This window comes from Siniperca chuatsi, linkage group LG8 (assembly GCF_020085105.1).
Source record: "Siniperca chuatsi isolate FFG_IHB_CAS linkage group LG8, ASM2008510v1, whole genome shotgun sequence".
In the NCBI taxonomy this organism is placed as follows: Eukaryota; Metazoa; Chordata; class Actinopteri; order Centrarchiformes; family Sinipercidae; genus Siniperca; species Siniperca chuatsi.
In genome coordinates this window covers 16,938,340-16,962,761 of record NC_058049.1, presented here as the reverse complement: position 1 = coordinate 16,962,761, position 24,422 = coordinate 16,938,340, and the positions used below count along the sequence as shown (strand labels likewise).

The window sequence follows — 24,422 nt, the reverse complement described above, 5'->3', positions numbered from 1 at the left end:
TGAAAATATGTTGTCTGAAAATTAAGGTTTGTGACACTGAGTTGTTGAGTTGTTCAAATGTGTTTTTTTGGCACTTTGAGCACCACAAGCCGAGTGCCATATAGTCCCATTATAATAAAAAAATGCAAACATCTCTGCGGCCGATATCTCCAAAACTCGGCAACTCACACCAAAACAATCTAGATGGATAAATAGCACTACAGGTAAGACGAAAAATACGTATTTTTAATTTTGAGGTCAACTGTCCCTTTAACTGTGACAATTTACTAAAAGGCTAGACTCAAACGCTGGACTCAGACAAAGGGTATCAAGGTGAAAAGGTTTATTAATAAATAGGGAAATTACGGGGGTTGAAAGCCGGGGTTTGGAATCCAGAGCAGGCAGGGAGGAAGTGGAGGTAATGGCGGTGGAGGTGGTGTGGCAGAGGGAAGCGTGGCTGGCAGGCGGCAGAAGCAAACTGGAGGCATGCAGTGATCCTAAAGCACAAAACACAAGTTAGCAGATTGCAGGCAGGCAGGAAGCTGAACAGACAAAAGGTTACTCTTAGCAGAACTTGGCCAACTAATTACTACCACAGAGTTAGAAATAACAATCTGGTGACAAGTGGATGATTTCTGATTTTGAGTTATTTAAACAAAGCTTTTGGCATGTTACTAATTAGTAATGAAGAGCAGAGTACAACAAGGACTGGTAGGGGTATACTGAAAATATAGCATATAGTGAGGAATCTACAGTTACATCATTCACAATTTAGTAACTCCTGAAAATCTCCAGTTGCATTTAATGTGTTGTTTGTTTTGTGTTGTATAATTGATGCTGCCTTAATCTAACATGTTTTCAGTAACTTAGGACACCAAGAGTACATTTATTGCATCTGTTAATTGTTTTCCAACAGTCATCTATCACTGATGATCAGTAAGTAAGATACAGCCTCATTATGGGGTCCAATGGCTCTAAGAATCAGAAGTAGGATGAATTTAAATAAATAGCCTTTATTTAACCAGGAAGTTATGTTGAGATTAAAACCTCTTTTACAGGCGAGACCTAGCCAAGACAGGGTTAAAGAGCAGCATCCAACACATAACAGGAACAACAACAACAATAGGTACGCAAAGTGAGGCATGTTGCCAATCTTCAATACTTTTGATCTTCCTTGCTAGGGACTACAGTTTATTTCTAGAAAGGATGCGTTGGGCAAGTTCTTTGGAGATAAGCTAAGGATTGTCTCTGTTCTTGATTCTGAACTTTTTAAAAGGAGCATGTCTGTATGCAAACAATAAAAACCGTTGCTGAAAAAAGGCCTCGTCTACAGTAGGAATCAGTGCAATTTGATCCCAGTTTAGTCCTGCAACGTCATGTTGAAAGGCCTGTTCTGAGAAGTGTTTAAAACAACATCTTAAAACAGTGAGATCATCGAATTTAAGTGTTTTGGTGTTTCTTACAGAACCAATTACAGAGTGGTCACTCATGTCATTTGCAAACACGCCAATTGCTGTATGGTTGTGAGCCATGTTGGTAAACAAGACATGTAACAGAGTATTGCTGTTTGGCTTAGATGGGTTGACTCTGGTAGGGATATCAATAAGTTGTACTAAATTCAAAGAATTGAAATTGAAATTTAAAGATCCAAACAGACCAAAACACCCATAGCAAAGTCTCTCCCATCGCCATCCTGCTGGACCTTTCAGCAGCGTTTAACACAGTGAACCACCAGATCCTCCTCTCCACCCTCCAAGAACTCAGAGTCTCAGGCTCTGCACTCTTCCTGTTCACATCCTACCTTAAGGATCGCACTTACAGGGTAACTTGGAGAAAATCCATGCCTGAATCTTGTAGCCTCACTACTGGGATCTCTCAGAGTTCTGTTCTGGGTCCCCTCCTCTTTTACACCAAATCACTTAGCTCATTTGCATGGCTTTTCTTACCACAGCTATTTATATGACACTCAACTAATTATGTCTTTTCGCCGGTATGAAACCCAGGTGGCAGCACGAATCTCTGCGTGTCTTGCTGACATCTCTCAGTGGATGTCTGCTCACCACCTAAAGCTCAACATCGACAAGACTGAGCTGCTCTTCTTTCTAGGGAAGGCATCTCCCGTCCATGACTCCTCCATTACCATTGTGAACTCTGTGGTGTCCCCGGACTGCAAGGAACCTGGGTGTGATACTGGATGACCAGCAGTCCTTCGCTGCCAAAAATAGGCTCTTGTCACTTCGCGTCTTGACTATTGCAACTTGCTCCTGGCTGGTGTGCCTGCATGTGCCATCTGACCTCTGCAGCTCATCCAGAGTGCAGCAGCTTGGCTGGTCTTCAGCCTACCAGGTTCTCCCACACTACACACTCCTCCGTGCCCTGCACTAGCTACTGGTGCTGCTCGAATCCGATTTAAGACACTGGTACCTGCCTTCCATGCTGCAAATGGCTCAGGCCCATCCAACATCCAGGACATGATCAAACCATACACCCCAGCCCGTCCACTACGTTCTGCTACTGCCAATTGTCTTGCTACTCCCTCACTACGAGAGGGGGAGGGGCCCAGCTACCGCTCCACAAAATCACGACTGTTTGCGGTTCTGGCTCAACAATGGTGGAACAATCTCCCCATTGACATCAGGACAGTAGAAACTCCACACATCTTCCATCGCAGACTGAAAACTCATCTGTTCAGACTGCACCTTGGCCCATAAAATACATTGCCCTTTTAAAAATGTGACCCAGTAACTTTTACTCAGAGTACATTTTAGCGGTACTACTTTTGACTTTTGTCTGTGTGTGTTTTTACACAAGTCATTTTACTTTTATTTGAGTAACATTTCTCTAAAGATACGGTACTTTTACTTGATTAAAATATTCTAGTACTCTTTCCATCCCTGAGGAACAAAGGTGAAACTCAAAAGTGAGATGAAGCATCGCACTCAGAAATTGAGAAAACAACGGCAATGTTAGTGCTAAAACTCTTCTTCTGCTTGCAAATTCCCTGCAGATTAAAAGTTCCAAAATAGAGCTGATAAAGACAACCCAGCATAGCAAAATTAATACAGCAGTCAATCTGTGGAAGAATAAATTGTGAGCGGACTCAGATTTACGAAAGCCAAATTCCTGGCTTGAATCCAAACCGACCTGTAAATCATACTGATAGTCAATGGCCATTTGTAGAATGTGCTGCAGCGCTCTGTGAACCAGAACCTACTGCAGCCAGTGTCTTCACACGCTCTATGGCTGAAGCTTTAAATAAACCTGAGAGTAAAGGATAGGGTGCAGGTGAAGAAGAAGAAAAAGCAGAAGAAAAAGTAGATGAGGAAGAAAACCAGGAACTAGTGGTAGTGCTTCAAAATACTTTAGAATCCAAAAATAATGGTAGGTACACATGCAGTATCAAAACCATGGTCCCAAGCAGAACTTACTGACATGATTGAAAGTGCACCTATCCACTGAATAGAGCTACAGATTTTTACAAACATGGAAAAATGTTAAAGACAATTTCACCATGCCTCCAGCTACTGTTAAAGGTGACTGGATGCGAGATGACGCTGAAGATGACTGGCTAGATGACTTGTCTTCCCTCCATAGAGAAAGGTGCTAAACAAACAGCCAATTTTAGTGTCGTCGCCACATTTCACCACGTACCAGAAGAGTCTGTAACAGAATTTGTCAATTGTTTTCAGATTGTGTGGGTGTCTAATGCAGGCATAGAGATGGATAAATGTAATCCACTCCTAGTAAAAACTCTGGTAAATAGCCTGCAACCTCATATAGCAAATATCTATAAACTCACTGATATTGATTGGCAGACAAAGACATTTTCACAGGTCAGACACACACTAGAACACTCGTGATTGAGACAAAAGCAAAAAATCCTCCTCTTCTCTCAATAGTTCAGTTTACAGGCGACGGAGTACCACAACAGAAGCTCACACATGACCTTTGTTCAACTAACAAACACACAGAGACAAGAGAAGGGATAAATGTTGTAAAGGCAGAAAAACGAGGCATTGGGCCAGAGATTGTAGAGTCAGAAGCGATTACTACACACCAAATCAGCTATGCCGCTATTTCCAGCACAGTCCCCCTGCCCTATCAGACTAGAGCAGCCATCTGCTTGGGCCAACCCACTTACTCATATATACTTTGGTCCACGGTGCCGTGGTAATGTAATAATAAAAAAAAATAATAAAAAATAAAACTTTATTTATAGAGCACTTATCAAAACAAAGTACAAAGTGCTTCACAACAAGAGAAATAAAATACCACAGTGAATGATGAAATATAAAGAAATAAAATACATAAAAACAATAAAATAAACAGCCAGTTCAGGTAAAATCAGGATATGCTTTCAGATAAAAATGTGTTTGAAAAGATACTTAAACGAAGACACTGACTCAGACAACCTAATTTCTTCGGGCAGGTTGTTCCAGAGCCTCGGGGCCCTGATAGCAAAAGCTCTGTCCCCCTTAGTTTTCATCCTGGACTCAGGAACAGACAGAAGACTCTGCCCGAAGATCTCAAACTATGTGAGCGTTCATAAGAGATTATAAGATCTAAAATATAGTCTGGAGCCAGGTATAAAATAAAGTCTGGAGCCTTAAAAGTCTGGAGCCTTAAAAGTAATCAACAAGATCTTAAAATCAATCCTAAAATAAACAGCGAGCCAATGTAAAGAGGCTAAAACGTTGTGTGTTATGTGGTCGTACTTCTTGGTCCTAGTTAACAGCCTAGCAGCTGAGTTTTGTACATTCTGCAGTCGTGTCAAAGTATTTTGATTAAGACAAGTGAACAGGCTGTTACAATAATCAAGGCGTGAGGAGATGAAAGCATGTACAACAGTTTCTGCATCACTAAGATTTAAAATAGATCGGATTTTTGCAATATTTCTGAGATGATTAAAAACAAAATTGGACAAGCTTAGTGTTATGTTGCTCAAAACATAAATTGCTATCAAACAGGACACAAAGATTTCTTGCAACAGGCTTGATATGTTGTGACAGGTTACCAGTAGATGGCAGTATTTGTTTAGTGATGTGTTGGGGCCCAATAACAAAGATTTCAGTTTTATTTGAGTTGAGCTGAAGAAAATTTATCGACATCCATGAACAAGAAGAGGTTTTTGCATCACTGACTCTTCTCCTCATATTCTTCTTGCTGTCTTGTCCACTTTTCATCTGTGTGATCTTGGGCCTATGGTGAAAAGACTGTGTGCTTTGACACACGCACCCGGACACAGGCGCACACACACACAGAGACTATAGCTACTCCTCTAGTTTGTTAACATGTTTTATCTTGCACTGAGTGGATGCTTGTCTTGCCTGCATCAGACCTCTGCTTCAGAGTTGGCAGAGGTACTTCAGCTCCTGCACATAGAGTGACTTTAAAACCAAATACAGTGTTGCCAGGAATAAAACAATGCAGTTTACCACAGGAAGCAGTTAAAGACATTAAACCTGTAATTTATTCCTCTGTAAACCAGTAGAGGGAAACCTCACACCTACTAACACTGATGATGAGTCTGGAAGTTTTATTCAGTTCTCAGCAGTCATTAAAGGCACAGTCCATGATCAAAATGGCAACAAAAAGGCAGCTCACCGAAACGACTGATGACACATGACTGATTGATTGACAGGTTTTGAATACATAACAACACTAGAAAGCAACTAAATTAAAGCTTTTGCTATTAAATGCTTTCAAAGGTTTTACATTATTGCTCTTTGTAAACATGGAAGCAAAACATACATATATTTGTAATTATAATCAGATGAGAAAAACACAGAACTATTATTTACATAAGTCAACAGTTAAACACCTTAATCATATATGTGAATATACCCATAATTGTTATGGTGTACAGTTTGAATGCAAAATCACCATTTAATATACACCCACAAAGTCAAGTACTGATACAAAAGTAAAAACAATTCCTCTCCAAAACATCAACTTTTCTCTTTTCAGAAAAATATTCCTGTTTCCAGTTTTGTGACAATCATTTTTCAGATAATCCAGTGTGTTTTAAAATGGCTGATTTACCTGAAGAATGGGAGAATGTGCTCAGCCCATAAAGAAACGCTTAATCCTTCATTTTATCTGAAAAATTCAAAACCACCACATTTGGAGATACATTGTTTTCACTGGACAGCGATGATGGGGAAATATACAGTACAATCATTTTCAAATGACATCAAAATGAGTTGCACTATCTGAAAATATTAGCTTTATTCACAACATCACATTTTGCTTTAGGATAAACTGTGCTGTGGAGCTGTGGGCCTCTGGGTGCTTTTTCACTCTCCAAAGGCAGCGGTGCACTGAAACCTTTACAACAAGACAGTCTTTCCACTTGAATTCACTCTATGTAAAGGAAACTCTGACCCCACGTTCACCAAGTCAACAACTGGTGAAGTGACCGAGTGAAAAGAGTCAGACGGCTCCACTTGTGATCATAGAACTAGAGTTACAATACATAACCATAGTTCTATCAGAGCTTCCACAGTGACACAAAAGCAGAAAACACTCACACACCTTTTTTATAGGAAGATATTCATAGTGAGCTGCTAAGAAGTGAATCTGAGAAGAATAAAAACAGATGAGAATTTCCACTCTAAACCCAATTTTTACATCCATAAAGACACATGGCCAATCACAGCAGGTGAGAGGCGACACTAAGGTGTCGGTTTCAGAAAGTTAAAGTTGAGATGCAGAACTTCTCATTTCAACCATCACAACAGAGTTCTCTTGATATTCCATCTTTCGAGGGACGGCAGAGCCTTCAGCTATCTTCTTTTTCTTCCAAGCAAAACAGACGGCAATCCCAATTAATATAAGAATCACCACAGCTGCTCGCACACCACATATGAGCAGAGAGCGATCTGTTCAGATACAGAGACACATGTCAAGTTACTGCTGTGACAGGAGAGTTAGTTTTCACTTACTCATATACCATGGGTCATCTCTGCTGGAGGAAGCAACAGTTTGATTGGAGGGTGTGATGTGAGTGGAGGGTTTAATTGACACTGTGATGCCACTCTCCTTACCCTCAGTAGTAATCGTGGTAGGGGCTTTTGTTGGCTCAATACACAGGCTGTTATTGGCTTTAACCCACTGTGATATGTGTGTTCCATTGGATAAGGTGCAGTTATTGAATATGAAGCCTTTGGGATAGAAACAAATATGATGATGATAAATATCTGATGTACAGTTAATCATCAGTGTCATAATAATCCAACTGTTTTCTACTCATGTTCTCACTCACCACAGGTAGATAACGTCTTGTTTCAGAGTGATGCTGTTAGTCTCATTATTTCCAGAGAGGAGCTGAGCGTCTGTCAGTGTGTGTCCATCCAGAGTCCAGCTGTACTGAGGACTGTCCCCTCCCTCAGAGGAGCAGGACACCCTCATCTCTCCCTGGGACAGACACTCAGAGACCAGCAGGACAGAGGACACAGGAGCTGAAGGAAACACACTCAGATGATTTTATATATTAACACAATCTTGGTTATTTTATACAGTTTCTGATGCAGAACATGCATAGATACAGATATATGTAGATTATGTGAAATATGTAGTTTAGCAATAGAATATAACATGTATGTCTATCAATATTATTAAATTCCATAGTAGGTAAAAATAGTTATTTACCTTGAATGGTTAACTGTAGAGTCCGCGGCTCTGATTTCTGTGCATTTGAATCAAAGTTTGTAAGAGTATATTCACCACCATCAGTCCTGATCAGGTTGTTGATCCTAAATGTTCCATTACTGGGAGTAAATGAGGATCTGTTTTCTATCAGATTAGACAGAAACATGTTATTTCTCCAATGCAGTATTATTGTTGTGTTTTTAAACAATTGGTATCTAAATATCTTTGAGGTGCTGTCCATCAGCTGGAGGAGCACAGTTCCTCCCAAAGCTCCATAACACTGAGCTCCATCCTGTCTGCCATCACAGTAGGTTTCCACACCTGGAAATTAAAAAGGAGATCAAATTATGTACATATCATATTTTGATCATTTAATTTCTACAAAATTAATGACAATTTATATATATATATATATATATGTGTGTGTGTGTAAATATATATAAACATTTCACAAGCCTTTTACTGGAAAACAGTTCAAGTTTAGCTACTTACTCATTTTTCTGTAAAACATTCTGTGATTAATTCAAGTTAACCTCACCCAGTCATTGCAAACTGATGACTGTTAACAAAAAAACTACATTTTCAAATTCTAGTGAAGTTTCCCAAGTTTCCAAAAATAACACTATACATTATTATGTATTTTTGCAAATTTGTAATAATTGATGAAAAACACAAATAGAATATTGAAATGTTAGCTAATGATGCAAACATAAAATCATGGTGACTTAGGTATTAATATTTCCTGTGAAGGTAAGCATCATGTAGCTGTAATGAAGTGTTACAATGTTGTAAAGTGTATTTTTTCTAACTTTAAAGCAACTTTCATGAAAAACTAAATAAAAAGAACATGGGTGAAATTTTAAGAAAATAGAAAAATATAAATATGATTATTTCATTCCATTAATTTTTGAAAAACTCAACATTGTATGGGTGAACTGTAACTGTAAGCCTCTCTTAATGCAGACAGGAAAATGTTCTTGTGCAACAGAGACATAAACAAATATGTGACAGCAAAACATTTCACATAACAACTCATGCACAAATGTAAAATCCCTCCTCTCAGCAGAACCTTTAGCTATTGAATATATTTCAACATTAGCTTTATAACTGAGTTTCCAGTGCTTCTTTTTACGTACAGTAATTGAGTCAGAATAAAATAGATATTTCATCTTTTGGGCCTTTGAAGTTCCTCGAGATTCAGTCATAACCATTAAATATATTAATGAATAAGTCAATGATGTGCTCTTAATTTGCACTCTTTTATATCTTTTGTATTTGTTATTTGGATCTTGGTTTTAAATTTCAGTAAAAAAAACAGCTTGAATTTAAGTAGTAGTTATACACAAGCCATTTTTAAGATTAAACCAGCTTTCAGTTTGTTTCAACATCATAGATTTCTGGCAGACAATTGAAGATCAAAGCTGACAAAAATGTTTAATTATATTTAATTCATTCATGTGTCATGACTCTTGTATGAATGTGGTCCCTGCATGGGTCAGTGTTTGAGCTGTAAAACACATCAATGAAGATGATGTCAGACTGTACTTGTTGAATATATTTGATCCCACAGCTGCATAAAAGCATCAAATTAAAAACGGCTCACCGTGAGAGACTCCGAGTAGCATCAGCAACAGTCCAACCGCAGCTTCCATGTCTCCTCAGTGTTCAGCCTCCGTTGACCCAGTCAGCAGCTTCCAGACAAACCTCTCTACTTTATTCAATAACAGACATGCACATCCTACACTGAGCAGCCTGAAATGACTTCTCTCAGTGATCAGCTTCAGATAAAAAGGTGTGAAAACTCTGACCAAGTAGAGTGTTGTTAAAATAGTACAGCTGAGTCAGGAAAGAGGAAGCAGTTTGAGGTAATGTGGTAACTATGTGCAAACTTGTCGATACTAAAATCCCCGGAAACAACAAGTCATCTGCTTGCCCCAGTTGATATCTTCTCATACATAACTATTCTTCAGTTGCAGACATATTATGTTATGTTATCAGACAAATCATCACTGACCTTTGCACTATATCCAACTAACTGAAAGAGTGAAATAAGGAAACTTTTGCTTGATTTTTGTACTTGACAGGCAGAGCAAAGATGAATGCAAGTTGAATGCTCATTTTCACTTTGAGGTTACACAGCTTCAATTACTACAAAGTTCTTGCAAACCAGAAAGTCTTATAGACAGGTGCGTTGGATCATAAACTGTGAAAGAACTTCATTGACGATGCTTTTGTCCTCAGACCATCATCAGGTAAGATTCAAGATTTCTATTAATTAAATCCACATTTATTTGCAAAATGAACTGAACTAATTCTGGCAACATAAAGGCGTTTAGGACAACAGTTGTATATTTACACTCCCAGGATGCTTGTATGCACTTGTAGGGAAACCTGTATGAAGTCATTTTAACACAGTCAAGTCTCAGGTACATCATCAGGGCTCATGTTTTATGTCTCAGTCTCAATACAGGACTAGCTCAAACAGTCAACCCTCAAACAACATCCTCAGACATCACAGTAATGATTCTTGTGTTGTTCCCAACATGGTGAAGGAAGCAGCAAACTGGTCATCTCAGTTCCTCATTTATGTTTGAGACAGTATGACTACATGTTTAAATTACTGTCCTTGGCTACGCTTTAAGACATTATTTTATGTTGAGCAATTTGTAAAAATGTATTTTCAATTTTATGTACAGCGACCAATGTGTGGTCTGGAAATGTTTCCTGTGTTCCCTGTGTTACGGTTACATATTAAGTTTCATCATACTATTCGAGGAAAGACTGTCATTGCATTCAGTTATGAAGGAAGTGAAACTAATTGTAAGCAAAACTGTCATCATACAGTATAAACCAAATAGGCAGTTTCTCCCACAAAGATCTTCTCTTTTTTTCTATTATTCCTGCCTGTTATAGTCTGCCCTTTCAATTATCGTCCATATTTGAGATAGATCATATATAGAACATACACATGTTGTGATTGACATGTGAAATCTTTCTATTTTCAATGTAATGTGTGTGAAATGAGACTAGACACAAGACACTGGGTATTTGAGTGAATTACAGTGTAATTTTCAGCAACACTATTTCTATATACACAGAGAAGTATATATTTTTGATATTGAACAACCGTGAAGTCTCTGTAACTGACAGATACAGTATATGCATTATGAAACACAAATGTCTCTCTTATATAGAGGCTGAAAACTAAACAGATCGTTACTTCTGAAAGTGAACATGAACAAATGTTACTTAACCAGGACATCATGTGCGTGAAACCCAAACACACCCTGCAGATGTCGTCACGACACAACATGACTAATAAGCTTCAGCATCAACTAATAACCAGATAGACAGACAACTAAACTACTTTAACCGTCTACTTCCTGGTAATCTTTAAAGTCTTTGATTGATATGAGTTTCTGTACAAGCACTAACACTAGACAAAAACTAGTTAGTGAGATGGTGCTATTAAAAGTTTGTTTATATCAATAAAATTATTGTTACTGTTAATAATAACTTAATTCCATACAGCCCTGTCCATTATATATATACATAACCACTGATATTAAATAAAATAAAAAAGACTAATAATTGTATTTGAAATAGATTAAGTACTTACTTAAATGCAGTTTCTAAAGATTGAGGCATGCAGGGTTGATTGTGGCTGACCCCTCCCACCCTGGAAACTGTTTCAGACACCCCCAAAACCTCACGCCACAAAAACGTTTCTTTCAGTCTGCAGCCAACCTCATCAACAAGGCCCCCACTGACTCTCATACCCACCCAACCCCCTACTTATAGTACAGTATACTCATACTGTAAACTTTTGCACATTCCCATGTAAATATTTTGCACATTGCACATCCCTGCACAATCTGTCATTTAAATAACAGTTATATTGCACATATTCTTTATTATCTCATTGTTATTTTTTTTTATATATTTATGATTCTTGACAGTATTTGCTTTATCTTTCTTTATATTTCTACGTTTATTGTTTTGCACCAAAATACCAAAGCAAATTCCTTGTATGTGTAAACCTACTTGGTAATAAAGCTGATTTTGATTCTGATTCTGCTGAAGTTACTGTCATTTTTTACAACATAGATTCAAAAGACAACGTCTGGTGTGTCAGTTATGACCAGCAATCTTTTATTGTTGTTTAGCAAAGAGCAAATCAAAACTACAAAGATTTACACCAATTTGTTCTGATCAGTGACCTCACACATGTGGTTACACAGCTGCTGCTGCTGCTGCTGCTGTACAAAAAATTAGATCAACATGAAGTGCATATCACAAGTTTTCAGCACAAATGCAAGATACTAAAAGTAAACTCCAAAGACTTTTCCAGCTCCCAAGTTCTGCTAAAAGTCCTGTTTGCAATTGGTTCTTGGAGTTGTCGGTTGTCCTCAGTTGAGTTCATTAAAGTCCAAACTCATACTGAAGGTGTTTATTATCAGTTATTTACCTGAGCCTGCACAAAAGATGGAATAAGGCAAGTTAAAGCAGCACAAAAGGCTTTGACGTTTCATATGCTATTGACTGAAATGCTGTTGACCTTTTTTTGATTACGAACAGGCTTGTAAAGTCTTACCTGACTTCTTATTACGCCTCACCTTCCGACAGACACAGCAAGATATCACCACCACTATCAGTACAATACCCACTGCAGAACAGACTATGATCCAGATAAGCAAAATGTTTTCTGGGGAGAAGAGACCACAATGGTAATTATACACACTCACAACCTGTACAGCATTCAAACGTACATTTTTGCATTTGTTAACCTGGCTGTTATTCATATATTAAATTTCTGTCACCACCTCAGCTGTAGACATTTATGTAGAGTATGACAAGAATGACTTTGATCGGAAAGAAAGTGGTCGTCCTTGAAACCCCTGAAGCTACTGTGGCAAACTGCATAACATTGGAGATCCACTGAAACTATGAGCCTGAACAGGTTTGTTATTAGTGTGAGGCTGTGGCAGCAAGTTTCATAACTGCAAAACAATAAGATGACAAAGTACACACCCTGCAGTTTTTATCAACTACCATTATACAATAAAGAGACTCCAGTTTTGGCTAAAGGCTCTATAAACAGATCCAAGTACAAGTATCAAGGATAATCTGAAATCTGCTGCTGTTTAGTGCAGGAGCTATGCTATGCAGTTCACCACAATAACCACAGGGACATCCAGAGGAATACATTCTGTGCTCACTTTTGGTTTACACACTTAAAGACATGTGTTTGTGTTTGAGGTGGCTGAGCTTTAGTTTTGATTTGATTCCACTTTATTGTCAGATTTGTCTGAAATGTGTCTCGCATCGCAAGGTGTACACTCTTTCACGTACATGACGAAACACAACATTTAGCCAGACAACAAAACAAACACTACAAACATGTGTATATGATAACTATAGCAGGTTCACACTCCTTGCCCTGATTGATGTCTCCCAAATCTCTTCAACAGAGGTGGCTAGTGAAATATTATCATAACCAAAATTAATGAGAATAACACCCCCGTTGACAAATATCGAAAGTTCCTGTGAATGTTCGGCACCTAGCGCCTCCTTTTCACAGCACCATCATCAGTGCTGAGCAAACATCACCCAGTGAACAATCGGGAAAAAGTTGCAGAACACTACGATTAACGTCGAATTAACGAATTAAGATTTCTCATTTAATCTTCTATCTTGGGCTAAATTGCACAAATTGGTGCATTGTGTTTTTCACTCCCCACGATGATTACATGTTTGATTAAATGTATAATGTTGTACAGAAATATTGAAGCATGAACAATTTGGAAGATTTTTTTAACACTTGCCTTGAACATCCAGTTCAGTATAAACCTTTCTCAAGAAGACCCCGTTTGGATCAAAGACCTCTATGGTGTATAGACCTGCATCATTCCTCTCCACGTTTGTGATCTTGAGTGTCCCGTTGTTGATGAAAAACTGTGTCCTGTTTCTTAATGCCTCCTGTATCGTCACCTTTTCTTTATTCAGGTCGAACACCTTTACGGTTCCAGTGGGAAGCTTTTTGTTACACTTCAGCAGATGGCCGCTGGCATTAGTCATCACTTGGATATACACAGATCCTCCGAGAGAAACAGAGCACAGAGATGTGTTCTGGGTGGCACTGGCATTACATTTAGTCTCAGCAGCTGGGAAGAAAGCTAGAAAAAGGCATATTCAAAAGAAATCTGTCTTAATTATTTCGCCTTTTACATGTTATTGTGACACAGATTTTGTTTCTTTAATGATGAGGATTTTACCATGCGTTACTCCAGCTACCATCACAAGAAGAATAAGAACTTGCTCCATGCTCCTTTTCACCCAGAATAACATCTTCCCTAAAAAAAGGAACTCCACGGAAGTGATGAACTCAACACTGTTAAAACTAAACTAAAGATAATGGACCTCAGCTGTAAGGTTGAACCAGATACAGACAGGAAACGATAAAAGGACGGCTGCTACAACGGTTGAAAGACAGGAAATGAAGGGAACTATCTCACTTCTCCTTGAAAACACGGACCTTCTGCAACACGCTGCTACTGTGCTAATCTTAATACAGCATGTGAAGAAATCTTATTTTGTCCTTCTCTGCTGAAATCACGTATGTGCAACTGGATCTCAGGTTTGCATAAACTAACATCTTGTGACTGGGATGACAGTTTCAACATGTTTCAACCACAGTACATGGCAACTATTTCCAAGGCAACTTTATTTTCGGTTTTGTTTTTAAAGTACTTCTTGATTTGCTAAAGGAATTGAAGTGAGAATTAGAACTATGCAGGCATGCACATGTGGGTGACTGCAAGAGACAAAATGAAACCGTTTGAACATAAAAAACAGACTCTACACGTAAATGAGGCTTGTAGTTTACATAAGAGTGTCAGTGCCCTGTAACAATCTAAATGGCAGTATTCATTATGGTCACACAACTTTCAGATTTACCTGTATGTACCATAGCTCTAACCCCTACATGCAGAAGGGCAGCTTTATATGTGTTCCAGATCAGCAATTCTGTGCACAACTTTCTACATGCTGAAACATTTACTGGCTAATATTGCTTGATGAGCCAACACAAGAGTACAGATTCTTATTCTTTTTTTTTTTATATACCTGTGTTTGATGCTTTTTGTTTCTGTTTGTAGAGTGAATGATCCAAACCAGACTGTCCACAATAATAATGACTTGATTCTAGGTCATACTGCTGCTGTGATCTACTGTACACATCTGCAAATACGACCTTACGTCCTTACACGCATTAGCAAACAGTTGCCTAATTACACATTCAAGCGATACGGAGCAACTTACTGACACAAGGAAGAATGGAAGAAGAAAAAGAAACCCCTCTTCTAATATTAGGGGGATCAGCAAACTGAATTATGACTAATAGAAATGGACAATTGGCATAAATAGAGTAAGAGTTGTAAATGAACCCAGTAATTACTTTTATCAAGATGCTTTCCTAACAAGTAAAAAAACCCTAATATTTTTCTATTATTATTCTATTTTAAAATGTGTAAATCAAAGTTGAGTACTGGAGTTTGAATGAAAGAAATAAAGCTAGCAACTAACATCACATTGACATAGAAGTAGTCATTAGTTTTATTCATTATAGTTACAAATGGTTGCACATGATAATCACCTTGTCATCTACAGTGATTCTGATTTTATAAAATAACCCTATCTTGTATGTCTCTCTCTCTCTGTCTTCTTGTATGCTGACAAAACTCATTTTCTAACATACTTGTGTCATCTGAAATCAACTCTCATTTTTCAGTACAATTTAGGGGCACACACATTTTTTTATTCAAAATGGATACAAACCAGTTGAACAATTAATACTTTCATTGGACTTTTATCACCAATCAGTTCTTCTAGAGAGACCCAACATACACGTGCATCGACAACTCAATACAGTAACTGCAGCTGGACTGGGCAGATACTTGGTTCCTTCTTTAACAAAAACACATCTTCAAAAAGTTTAATCAACAAATAGAACTCTCCTTCATATAACCTTGTCCTTCAGGAGTGTGTCCTCTGAACCTTTTTCAGTCATGTCCTTTCTATATCCTATTGGACATGATCCTAGTGTTCAGTCTCCTGAAAAATGACCTGCTTTTGGACAGTTTAAGCTTCTTCTTCCAATCCTTGTTGTTTTTCTGGTAGACACTGTCCCAGCTGTCCTCCTCCTCATCTCCTACCCAGGGCACCCAGGCACCTCCATTCAGGTGGGGGTCAGCCCGTAGGTCCTCTGATGGATACCTTACTGGCACCGCAGTGCGATTGTAGTACACCAATCTAGCCAGCAGCTCTTTGACAACATCTGGTCTCTGCTCAGAAAGGTCAAAACGTTCATAGGGGTCTCCGGAGATGTTGAAAAGCCACACAGATTTCCGGGGTTCAGTGTGGCGCTCCAGGTTCCACCAGCCGCCGGGAAAACCTGGAAGCATCTGTGGTGGTGTCCAGTCTCCGTAGCCGGGGTCTCCTGTTAGGAGTTTCCAGTCTCCAGCTCGTATGGAGGCCTGCACGGCTGTATCCCAAATCCCATATCCTTTCTGCAGGGAGCCACTGCGTGCATGGTTATACAGAGGGTCAATATTGTGGAGGATCTCCAACCTGGGTGACTCCTTCCCCTCACTGATGGCATCCCAAACATTATACCCATCCACCCCCTCGGTCAGGGACTCATTGCCACCTGCTAATCCCACCAGTGTAGGGTACCAGTCAGTGATGTGGACCATGGCTTTACTCACCCTCCTTTTCTTCCTCAACAGAGGGCTGTGGATGAACCCCAAACCCCGGACGCCGCCTTCCCAGTATGTGCCTTTGCGTCCTCTGAGTGGCCAGTTACTGCCACCGGAAAAAGGCTGGCCACCGTTGTCAGTAGAGAAGATGATGACACTGTTCTGGTAGTAACCATACTTGCGGAGAGCGTATGTTATATTACGTACTGCCTCATCTACAGCTGAGACCATAGCAGCGTATTTCCTGCGCGCCACATTTCCCAGCCCGCGGTATGGGTAGATGTACTCCCGCGGAGACTGCAGGGGTGTATGAACAGCTTGGAAGGAGAGGAAGATGAACAGCGGCTGGGACTGAGGATCATGGGTTGCTAGGATCTTGCGGACCCTCTGTGTGTAGAGATGGGTGGAGTATTTGCCCCTCTGACCCCAGGCGACCGACTCCCCCTCATGGAGGTCGAAGCCACACCGCCCAGGGCCATCACAGGAGTCGTAGGTATAGTAGTTCACACTGCCCGTTAGGGAGCCAAAGTATGTGTCGAAGCCGCGGCGAGTGGGCAGACACTCCTTCTTGTAGAAGCCCAGGTGCCACTTGCCGACCATGTGGGTGGAGTAGCCGAGCTCCTGCAGTCTCTGGGGGAGGGTGACCTGGTCAAAGGGCAGGCAGTTGGGCTGGCGGGGCCGGATGATGGAGTGCTGCAGACCAGTGTGAATTTGGTACCTGTACGGTTAAAGATTAAGAAAACTGTCAGAAGGACAAATGTGTGATCAATAATCAGATATACGAACAGATGGTTAGATAATTAAACAAAGAAGAATGGGACAGGAAGTAAGAGAGGAGGGGAGAGGGAGACATTTCCTCCCTAAACTTCATGTTGAAGATTTGTTTATTGTCTGACACTTGATGTGAGCTTTTTTTTATAACATTTGTTTTACTGAACTCGGTTAGATATACAATTCAAATAAACAAAAAAAATAGAAAGTGTAAAAGAAAATACACAGTACTTAATCAGAGCCTAAATGTAGTGCAGTAAGAAACATTTAATAAAAAGTATCATTATTCTCAGATCTCATATTCAGGTAAATGCTAAAGGTTTTAAACATTAATTTCCATTCAATTCCATTTTTGAGCCAAAATAAATGGACATGCTCCTTAGATTATATCAGAAAAATACAGTAAGAGAGCATTTCCACTGCAGTTTATTTTCTCAAAAACATGCCAGAACACACTCCAAAAGACTAGCCTACTTTTATGTTTGTATAATGAATCTATTGTTATTTACTTTTATTCTTTGAGACATTAAATGACAATATTCCAAACGTGTTGGCTCTGTGCATCCCTTTCCATTCATTGTAATGTTGTAGTTTATAAAAATAAATGTAAATGTCTTATGGTAGCCTACTATTGTAAAATAGCCAATACATCTAATAATTTCATTTCATTAAAATCGGTTTTTTGAACACCAAATTGTGTAAAAGCTCAGCAGATGTATAATATAATATAATCCTAATAACAGTAAAGTCTGAGGACAAACACTTAACCTGCCGGTGATGAGTTGACTGCGGGTCGGGGTGCAGATGGGCTGGATGTAATAATTCTCCAGCTTCACTCCGTCCGCTGCCAGTTTGTCCAGTGCCGGTGTCCTGATGTCAGAGCTGTGGTAGCCGATGTCGTTGAATCCCTGATCGTCTGTCATTATGAAAATGATGTGAGGAGGCTGCGGGACAGGAGACCTGTCAACAAAGGTTTGGTCGGGCTCGTTTTCCACCTGGTTAGGACTCATCAGGTCCCAGGTCAGGTACCCGAGGCTGAGCAGGCTCATCATAGAGAACCCGGTCAGAGCTGTCGTTGCCATGGTTCCTGCGACACTTTATATCAGTCAAACTAGCAAGTATTCAGTATATATTATCACCAAATCATTGTGTAGTGAACCAGTGGAGGAAAATGTTTAAAACTCATCAGATGTCTTCCTTTGAGCGCTTAAATGGCAGCTGGTCAATCAGAAACGTGCACGCCAAGAAAAGCTACACCTCCATATTTAGTGACTCTCGAAACTGTTTCAGCCTCCTTTGAAAACATTTCACATTCCCTAGTGGTCCTATTAACCCCGCCCATTTGCCTTGCTGCCTCACTGAAATAACATCACCCCCCTACCAACCAAAAGCAGATAGAAATGTTTCTACTACATCCAGGTGTGAAGGAGTTTACATCTCACATTAGATCTTGTGTATAATTTTAATACATCTAGGCAGTAGGCACTGATATCTTGGCTAAATTTGGATATTATCCTGTAAAATTTAAAATTTGATGACTGTAGTTCTCTTGCAAACTTTCACATTTTGCTCCATTTAGTGTAAAAGCAGCTTCAACCATGAAAGCAGCGAAAAGCCTCACATCATACACCCTTGTCTTCATTCATACCATTTCACGGTAATTTGATTTAAATGAACCACACTGCCAAATTACTAGAAAAAAAGTTGACCTGCTTTAGCAGTGGATCACAGAGACTCTACAGAACGACCCTCACTCAGAAAAACATGCCGTGTGGGGGAGATTTGAGTCTCGGGGAGATTATGGGGCTCTACGGGGCCCTACAGACACAATCACAGACACTGTTCCACCACTCCACTCCACTGCACTCACAGTCACTCTCTTATTATTCCTGCAGTTTTATGAGTGCTGCAGACCTGAGGAGAGAGACAGAGCAGACTTCCCAGACTCTGATAACATCTCCAACCAGGCATCAAGGAACCACTTTACAAATCATCCAGCAGGTCGACAGAAAGCAGCAGGACTGCACAGCCTCAGCCACAGCGCCTGTGTGAACAGGATCCACAGCATCTTGTCTGTAGACCTTCAGCATGCTGCGGATTCACTTGGACTAGGAATCAAGAAAGGACTGTGGAGAGCTGTGGACGGTAGAACAATTAATGAGCAAGACGTTAAGAACACTTATTCAATTTGTTCGTTAAATCCATGCCAATAAAGGAGGATATATAGATCAAGAGAAGAAGATGCGCTAGATAAGATTTTTTAAGCAACACAGCTAATGCTGGAGTGTACGGGGTGAGAAGAGCTAACATTCATATCTTTCAAGATGGTCACTACGACAGATTAGGTGTTCGTGTTGCCCTGAAATCCTACTGTGACCTGGGCGAGAGACACGTCAGACTGAGCACTGAATCTGGACCCATCTTGCAGTCTTTTTCTTTAGCAAGCCACTTGATTAAAAAAGTTTCTCATGAGTGATGACACAGCTGAGCTTATGATGACATTAAAATAATCTTTATAATTAGTTATAATTAATTATTTTTGCTGTATTATGCCAGTGTTGATTGATGCTTTTGTGCCATTGTCCATCCCCCTTTGAATGTGAAAGCTGATGCCTGGCTACACTGTTGTCATATGTGTTCATGGGCTACACTGAAGTGTGTGCCTGTCGCATGAAAGCCACTACAATTTAGCATGTAAGACATTCTGTGACAGCACCCACAAAAAACAAGACATTTTGACCATGTGGCTTACCAAATTTCACAATCAGCATGATGTGAGAAGCTGGTCAGGCAGGAGGACCTAGATACACACTTACAGGATCAGAAATGTCATGTAGCACGCTGTACATGCCTAGTGTCTCATGTTGGGTGGATTGGGCCATTATCGGGCTGAAATTGTGTTGTCTAATCCTTGGCATAAGATACTGTATTGATTGTATATGAAGCCTATATGTCAGAATATAATTTTCACTCTAAAACCTAAATCTGTTGAATAATTCGTTCGTTGGGGTGAAACATGTCGTGCACATAAAAACGAGATCTGTCGAAGTCAGGAGTTGGTCAACACACTGGAAGGTAAAACACCACACCTTGCAAATGTTGATGTTGGTTACAGAGAGAGTTGGAGGTCGCGGCGCAGCCAAAGGAAGTATGAGCCTCTCGTAAACAGCATGAAGCTGCAGCCGGGGATGTTTGCCCACCAGCAGCAGCAAAGGCATCTTTGAAGCAGAGCTTCTGAGTTTGAGGCAGGTCAAGCCAGGAAAGAGAGAAGAAACAATGATTGAGGTGCACCTGAAGTTTTACACCCTCGTGTTTATTTATGTAGTTATCCTAGAGGGAGCGGCTTGGACAGCAGAAGGTCTTTTCAAAAATCCCACCAAAAACCAGAGACATTTTGTACAATCATACCAAGGGACTTGATATTATTGATCATAGTAAATTCACGATATGTGTGAACAACCAACACCACTACACAAACAACACACATGCAGTAAACTGACACACACCGACTCACACACACACACAAATGTTAACATGAGCATGCGCCCACATACTCGTCAAACCCTGAAGTCTGAAAAGATGTTGATGGGTTGTTACCATAGATATATTACAGCTTACATCGCACATTTGTTTATCCTTCATGTTGCCAAAATAAAGAATTCAACCAAGAAATGGCTTGATGACAGTATTTCTGGAAACAGTTACCTTACAAATACGCCACGAGTAGGGCTTTCATTGACCCTTAAATGTTGAACAAACACCATACTTGGTTTCTGGAGGTTATTTTCAGTTATTTGTTTGTCATAATTTATCTTGGGCTGCTGCTCAATGTCAACATGAGCTAAGAATAAAAAATATGTACACTTATTAGCATTCTTGTAAACCGCAGCTGTCTAATTCCAGTAAGTAAGCATGATTCAAACACAGTAAGTGGTCGTGTCAGGTATGTTAAAGAAGGTCACTCTTCTTTAATGAACCAGCCATGCCGAGTTGACCCATACTGTATGTCACTGAGGGGGTTTTGAGAGGAAAATATATCATTACTAAAGGGAGACTTAAACGTGACAAATCGGGCTACTTCAGAAAGTCTCTGAGTTGCATTTAATGCTGATGTGCTGTGAACATCTGTGGTGTGTTTGTTGGTTGTGCCTTACCCTCCTAATTTATCCAATTTCTTCTAGAGGATGTAAAAAGAGTGTTGTGGAACATTGTAAATTTAACAACACGTCCTTTTCTCTACTTCTTAATTGAAAGTAGAAATATAAAACACAATCAAAGTGTGGTTTCAATCAGAGGGCGCTTGTTACTTCAAGTAGGCTCATGACTGAAGTTAGAACAAGGCACTAGCAGCTTGTGTTGACCTTTCATCTCTTCTTCTGGGGGGTGCTGCTGCTGCTCTGTGTCGGTCGGCACCAGATGTTGGCTTTGGCTAAAGGAAGAGGTGCTGTTACTGAATACGGCTGCTCCCCTTCACCATGAACACTACCCCCTTTCTAATCAACGCAGTCCTGCCAGTAACCTGCACATTACTTCCCCTCTTACCCCAATTTTCTAATCTGAGTAAGACTGGATGGAGGTTTTCTTTCTTCCTGTGCGCCAGCCTCCGAGCCAAAACCTTCACTTCAATAGGGCAGTATTCAGCTTGTCGCCCCTCTACTAAGTACAAAAGTACCTTTGTTTCTAGAGTTTGCATAACATCTCTTTTTTCCTTATGTTATCATTTTTTAACATCAGTTCATCAAATCAGGGGTAATATTAGGGTAAAAGACACTCATCTTTCTTAAAAATCACTGACAAACAGTGACAATAGCGCTACAAAGGCAGACAGCAGTAAATACAGAAGCACTGAAGTTGAGAGAAAAAGGTTTAAAGTTTTCAGACTGGCTTGCAAACTGTGTAACAGTACCTATGGATTATTTACAGTCCATAATCACTGAGATAAAATCTCTGTTTAAAAAAAGCTGTTTTCACAGATATTATATTTTATGACATGTATATATTACAATATACCTCAACAAGTCTGATTCAAGTCTTGACTCAATTTTGACCAAATATGCAGTTACTCATTTGGCAGTTGAAATAAATGCTAATAACAGCACAATGAAGTGACAACTAACCCCAGTTCTTCATGCGCTAGTGAGTGCACATGTGGGTGTGGGTAAGCCTCTTAAGCAGTGGATGTGGTTTACCATGTGTCAGCTTCTATAGCCACAACCTCCACTATTGGTAGATCTGCAGTGCAAGAAACAAGCATTTGTATATAGAGTATGTGTATAAATAGAGAGGTTAGAAAGATCTGTTTCAATCAGTATAAATAGCATTCAGCTGTATTCAGCCAATATCTCCCTTCTCTCTGTGGCGGTTTTAGCGTTCACACATCGTGCCCTATCAGGTGGGACCTCACAGGTGAGGCAGCAGACCTGGGCTCCAGCGCTGGCCTCAGCCCCTGACTGAAGGTGTGTTTGATTTGGCTCTTGTGGAGCCGCAGCAGCACCTGGGCAGGAAGGCCAGACACAACACTTCATTATGACCCTCCAGCAAAGCCACCTGGATGGACATCTGACAGGGGCTCAATGAACAATCACTATGGGGCTTTGTGTGAGGTGTATTTGAAATTTCCTCAAAGGGTTCTTCTGATCAGTCGTATTGTTTTTGAATGCCATATTAATACATCTTAAAGTGTTCTTCTTAAAAGCGGTTTTACTACTGTTCAAAAAGGCAGCACTGACAGGTTGTGACACATTAAAGGTCCCCAGTAATAACAAATCTCACCGGCTGTAGCTAAAGGTAATTACCTGCAGAGTGAGCGCAGATGTGAGCTACTAAACGTGTGGAATGTAAAGTAGATTTATTTCCTGTGAAACAGAGTGCCATTTACAAGGATAACCTGTACAAATATCCCATTTTTACTGCAACATGTCATCAAAGCCAAGGGAAATGCTCTACTTTGTTTTTCTTGTGCTCAAGAATGTTAAGGAAGTTATTCGGCCTCCTCTGTCTCTGCTCTGATGACTTTACCTAGCTCTCTAAAATGCTGTTTAACGCATATCAGTTATTATACATATTGTGATATTTAGAGGAAACGTGGGCTGAGGAAATATTACATTTCCCATTTTACAAATTGTCATTCTTCCATAAAACCCTGGTGGTCTGTCCCTTCAACACGAATGGGAGCTGAGTCAGCCTCATAAGCAGCTCGTTTTGCCAAACCTGTGGTGTTTGTGTATCGTGTATGTGTGTGTGTGTGGGTGTGCGCACGCGTGTGTTGTGTGTGTGTTTATGGGGGAGAGGGGTTGTGGAAGATGGTGAAACCAAGCTTGGTGAGACCCACTGAGCCCTGACATTGAGTTTGGAATACACACTGCTTTCCTTTTCTGGTTTTGCTCTATGAATGGGACTCTTTCAGCTGCTTGCTCCTGCTGACCCTCTGCTTACCCAGTACTCTCTTCTAGTTTGACCCAAGGCCTCACCACCAGCTCTCTCAGATCCACTGCCCAGACACCTTTAGTTTCTTCCCAACACCAACCAGCTGGGAAAGAAAGTTATGCTTTTATCCAAATACACTTGATCGACGGGAGATCGACCTTCCTGGCAGCTTTTGAAAGTTTCTGATTTGTCAATTTGACTCGATAGCTTGTGAATCGTCTGGTTTTGTGGTTGAAGGATGTTTTTCCAACATGGAGAGATTTAAGAAGAGAGCTGAGTCCAGAAACCTGGAGCCACAAGAGTAACAGCTGAAATGGCAGCCAGAAGGGACAAGAAGAGGTTTATTTTAAGACTTACAGGATAATATCCATGTTATTTCCTTGTATGTATGAGCCAGTGGTCAACATTCACAGTATGAGGGGCCGTTAGGGATATTATTCAGAATTACCATGTACATGTACTTTTCCTCTCACATACACATGAAACCAAACTCTTTCACATACTATACTGAAAACCACACACATACAACTGAAATGCTTTTACACAAACAACTGAAAAATGATATGCTCACACACACAAATCTATTGAAAACCTTTCACATATACTAGTAAAGTGTGCTCATATACACAGCTGAAAATTTTCCTCTCACATTCACAAAACCAAACCCATTCACATAGTATACTGAAAACCACACACACATACACGTGAAATGCTTTTCCATGCACACTTGAAAATCTCTCATAAAAACTAGTGAGACCTTTTACATAGACTGCTAAAAAGCTTTAAGTAAATTGTGCTCACATACACAGCTGAAATGCTATATTGTGAAATATAACGGTT

The 24,422-nt window shown here is 39.9% G+C and overlaps 2 protein-coding genes and 1 pseudogene across 3 annotated transcripts; 1 reads left to right on the top strand and 2 right to left on the bottom strand.

Annotated features, from left to right (window-relative positions):
- Positions 1-400: 400 nt before the first annotated feature.
- LOC122880755 lies at positions 401-2,690 on the top strand (annotated as a pseudogene).
- A 2,810-nt stretch (positions 2,691-5,500) lies between these two features.
- On the bottom strand, positions 5,501-9,473 carry LOC122880356 (hemicentin-2-like). Of its 2 annotated transcripts, XR_006378905.1 has the most exons (5): positions 9,233-9,422; positions 7,630-7,950; positions 7,244-7,439; positions 7,026-7,142; positions 5,501-6,860 (listed from the first exon to the last, which is right to left on the bottom strand). XR_006378905.1 is itself a non-coding variant. In XM_044205391.1 (4 exons), exons 1-4 carry the CDS (start codon positions 9,279-9,281, stop codon positions 7,127-7,129), a joined length of 582 nt encoding a protein of 193 aa, XP_044061326.1. In that variant the 5' UTR covers positions 9,282-9,473; the 3' UTR covers positions 5,501-7,126. The 2 variants fall into 2 exon arrangements, 1 of the variants encoding a protein (XP_044061326.1); XM_044205391.1 differs by having other exon boundaries at positions 5,501-7,142; positions 9,233-9,473.
- A 3,981-nt stretch (positions 9,474-13,454) lies between these two features.
- On the bottom strand, positions 13,455-18,594 carry arsia (arylsulfatase family, member Ia). The gene is made up of 3 exons (XM_044205389.1): positions 17,925-18,594; positions 13,905-17,103; positions 13,455-13,805 (listed from the first exon to the last, which is right to left on the bottom strand). The coding sequence occupies exons 1-2, from the start codon at positions 18,236-18,238 to the stop codon at positions 15,705-15,707; spliced, it is 1,713 nt and encodes a 570-aa protein (XP_044061324.1). The 5' UTR covers positions 18,239-18,594; the 3' UTR covers positions 13,455-13,805; positions 13,905-15,704.
- Positions 18,595-24,422: the final 5,828 nt, after the last annotated feature.

Bases quoted from the DNA above. Each gene is read 5' to 3' on its own strand.
- LOC122880356 (XM_044205391.1), bottom strand. From the start codon at position 9,281: ATGGAAGCTGCGGTTGGACTGTTGCTGATGCTACTCGGAGTCTCTCAC. The intron at 7,951-9,232 runs GTGAGCCGTTTT...TTTAATTTCCAG, and splicing joins GCTACTCGGAGTCTCTCACG to GTGTGGAAACCTACTGTGAT. The intron at 7,440-7,629 runs GTAAATAACTAT...TGTTTCCTTCAG, and splicing joins TCTACAGTTAACCATTCAAG to CTCCTGTGTCCTCTGTCCTG.
- arsia (XM_044205389.1), bottom strand. From the start codon at position 18,238: ATGGCAACGACAGCTCTGACCGGGTTCTCTATGATGAGCCTGCTCAGC. The intron at 17,104-17,924 runs GTTAAGTGTTTG...TTAACCGTACAG, and splicing joins AGTCAACTCATCACCGGCAG to GTACCAAATTCACACTGGTC.